Source organism: Rhodamnia argentea, chromosome 1 (assembly GCF_020921035.1).
Source record: "Rhodamnia argentea isolate NSW1041297 chromosome 1, ASM2092103v1, whole genome shotgun sequence".
Lineage (NCBI taxonomy): Eukaryota > Viridiplantae > Streptophyta > Magnoliopsida > Myrtales > Myrtaceae > Rhodamnia > Rhodamnia argentea.
The window spans coordinates 19,170,135-19,173,554 of NC_063150.1; the positions used below are offsets into that span (position 1 = coordinate 19,170,135).

The following is a 3,420-nucleotide window of genomic DNA, read 5'->3' on the forward strand; positions in this document are numbered from 1 at the left end:
TCGATTAGCTCGGATTGGCTTGATGAGCAATCCACGATCGCCGCTCGAGATTTCTTCAATGTCGAAGACCGAGAGCTTTCTCTCTCTCTCTCTAGCTCTCTCTCTCTCTATTCTCGTTTGGTCCGGTGAGCATGAATGAACCCCCCCCCCATCCGGAACCTTCTCAGCCTTTTATATCAACTTTCGAAAATTGGCGCGCACGGTTGTGAGCTGGCCGAGCACTCCGCACGTGTAATCACGTGCCAATAGGTCGCCGGACGGTGACGGAATCGGTTGTGATTCCGTCCGAGTCCGTTAGGGCGCGCCGTCGAGCTAAAACGAACACGAATTGCTCACAACTTCTAGAATGTTGACTTTCGTGACCCCGGGGCTTTGACCGGCTGCTCCGCCGTGCTCCGGCGGCCATTGGCCGAGCCGCCGGTGGCAATCGACGCCTACTAACCCGCACAACAAAACCCCCACTATAATTGAATCAATTAGGATCGAATTGCTCTCCAATTTGATCATCAAAGTTCACTGTGTAGTCTGCAAATTGTCGCGAATTTGGGGAAGGAGATGACATCAGTAGCTTGACCAGGTTCGACCGGTCCGGCCGGTGATCGACCGGTCCGAACCAGGTTCGACAATGAATTTTTGCACCATTTTCAAAATTAAGCAAAATTTACTACGAATTTTGCAATTAAACCTCAAAATTAGACTTAGGGCCATGACATCTATATAAAAATGTGTTTTTGCCCAAAATTTCATACCAATTTCAACAAAAACCCCAAATTTTTCTATTTGCCCAAATTGGGGAAAACTTCAATTGAGTGTCAATTTGACCAAATTGGACCATGAGACCCATTCCAATCAATTCTAAATGTATGAAAACATAGGGGACCAGTCCAATTTTGCCACGAAAGTCCCTCAATTAAGATTAATTTCAAAAATTGGCAAGTTGAGGGACTTAATTGCAAATAATTTGGGGATTTTTGTCTAATTCGCGCAATTCGTGCAATTGAGGGTGCAATTAATCAAATTGAAGCTCAAAGGGACTGCAATTGAATGTCTAGACTTAAAATGTGCAAAAATTGCAAATAAAAAGACTCAATTGGTATTTTTTATGCAAATTCAACCTTAGGCATTGTGAAGAAACACCTAAAATTGAACTCAATTTTCAATTTTTCTTGAGGTCAATATAGAAAGGGAATTAAAAGAGAAATATTGGACATTTTTCTGTATTTTTGTGACCTCGAAAAGTATTTTTTATGATTTTTCAAGTATTTTCTTATTTTCCGAAAATATTAAAAAAAAGTGAAAAATATGAAAAATTATTTTTTGTTCCAAATTGGTTCCTTAAGCTTGGCCAAGGCTTCCAATGTTGATTTTATAATTTTTTTGATTTTTTGTGAATTTTTAATGAATTTTAGAAAATAAAACTAAAGGAAAACCGACTAAAAATTCGGGTGTCAACATCATGCAATAAGAAAGTTTAAGGGTCTGCAAGTTCACCAAATCCGTGATTGAATCTGGCAAACGCTTGATAGATTGGTTTCCAGAAACATCAAGAAACCTTAAGTGCTTCAACCGACTCCCCAAGGAGCGAGGGATACAGAAATCTACATAGCCCAAACCCAATGTTCGACAATGCCTAAACTTGGAGAGAATCCCACGATATTCATTTGGAGGAAAGTTCGATTCAGATGTTCTCCAAGTCTCCAAAAAGAGAACTGTCCGTAAATTGTTAGCTTCAAGTAGCAAAGCCACATTTTGCAGCGAGGGCGATTGTGAACCAAATGATGCATGTCGAATTCCTCCACTGGTGCTGCCTTCATTGAGATTAATCATTTGGCACTCATCTCCTGCCACATTCAAGGCAAGATCGTGCATGAGATCGTGCATCTTGAACATTGTCACCTCACCAGTGTAATCATCGATTGCTTCAACCTCGAGGAAGGACCTACACAGTAGGTCCGAGACATATCGATCCCCGGCCTCTTCTAGGTCCTCGTTCTCATCCAATGACTCAATAAATCCTTGTGCCATCCAAAGCTGTATCATCGTCATTTTATCGAAGACATAATCTTTTGGAAACAAAGCACAATATGCAAAAAAATGCTTCAAATGCGACGGAAGATGATCGTAGCTGAGCTTGAGAGCTTCCATAATTCCGTGATCTGACTTGTCTATTTTTGGAAGTTCACGCTCTTTGAAATTGAGCCACTCTTTTTCCTTTTTGCCGTATAGAAGGCTACCTATCGTCTTGATGGCAAGGGGGACACCGGCGCATTTTTTAACTATAACTCGACCCATCTCCTCCAATCTCCAGTCTAATGATTCTTCCCCATCTCCAAAAGCCATTTTCCTGAACAAGTCCCATGACTTATCTTCAGACAAGCCATGTAGATCATGGATCACTGAATTCGCATCTGTAGCAAGCCCAACCGACAGATTGCGCGTGGTGACGAGTATCTTGCTCCCCCTTGAGCCCACCATCAGCAATGGTCGAAGCTCCAACCATCTCTGCCGATCATCATTCCACAAGTCATCCAAAACAAGCAAGTACTTGTTCCCTTCTAGTACTTTACCAAGGAGCCTCCGCAACTGTTCCTCATTTTTATTCTCAATGCCTTCCAGATTTCTCCTCATCTCAGGATCACCTTGACCCTCATCTTTGACATATTTCAGCATTTCTTTGACGATCAAATCCACATCAAAGATTTTAGGATCCCCATGACACACCCATATCTTTAGCTCGAAACAGTCTTTCACCTTTTCATCTTTGTATACCAGATCAGCAAGCGCGGTTTTTCCCATTCCTCCTATACCGACGATGGAAACAACCGACACACTCTCTCTAGAGGAGGAATCGAGCAAATGTGCGATGATCGCCTTCTTATCCTCTTCCCTACCAATTATATCTTCCTCGCGCTCAATTGCGGGAGTTCTCCTCCTCCTCACAATAGCACGAGTTTCCTCGTTCCGACGCTGCTCTAAATTTAAGAACTCCTTATCTGTTTTAATCCGATCTAGTTTCTTCCTAAGTTCCTGAATCTTATTACCCACTTTGAGGCGGTATGCAAGCTGATTTGATTTAGAGAAGAAAACGCGTACCGCTTTCGACATCTTGTTGCCGGAAGCGACCTTCCGCCTCAGATCTTCGGTTGCAACATCGTCGAGCAAGTCCTGTACGTCGTACAGAACGTCCTTGAGCCTCTTGAGCCAGAGCTTGACCTGTTGGTTGTGCAATTGCTGCTTCTCGGCATCCGAAAGCACAGCTTGGATGACCTCGATGGTATCTTTAAGGCTTTGGAGCTCATTCTCGGCACCGCAGAGCAACTGGATCTTCTGAGAAGCGAAGGAGCCTCCAGGTTTCACCGCTTCGGCGGCGAGGCTATTCAGTATGTTGGTGGCAAGGCTGAAGAGAACTGCTTCTGCCAT

General features: G+C 43.3%; 1 protein-coding gene across 1 annotated transcript; it reads right to left on the minus strand.

Annotated features, from left to right (window-relative positions):
- Positions 1–1,471: 1,471 nt before the first annotated feature.
- Positions 1,472–3,420, minus strand: LOC125314608 (putative disease resistance protein RGA3). Its single transcript, XM_048277361.1, has 2 exons — positions 1,593–3,420; positions 1,472–1,479 (listed from the first exon to the last, which is right to left on the minus strand). Exons 1-2 carry the CDS (start codon positions 3,418–3,420, stop codon positions 1,472–1,474), a joined length of 1,836 nt encoding a protein of 611 aa, XP_048133318.1.

Bases quoted from the DNA above. Each gene is read 5' to 3' on its own strand.
- LOC125314608 (XM_048277361.1), bottom strand. From the start codon at position 3,420: ATGGCAGAAGCAGTTCTCTTCAGCCTTGCCACCAACATACTGAATAGC.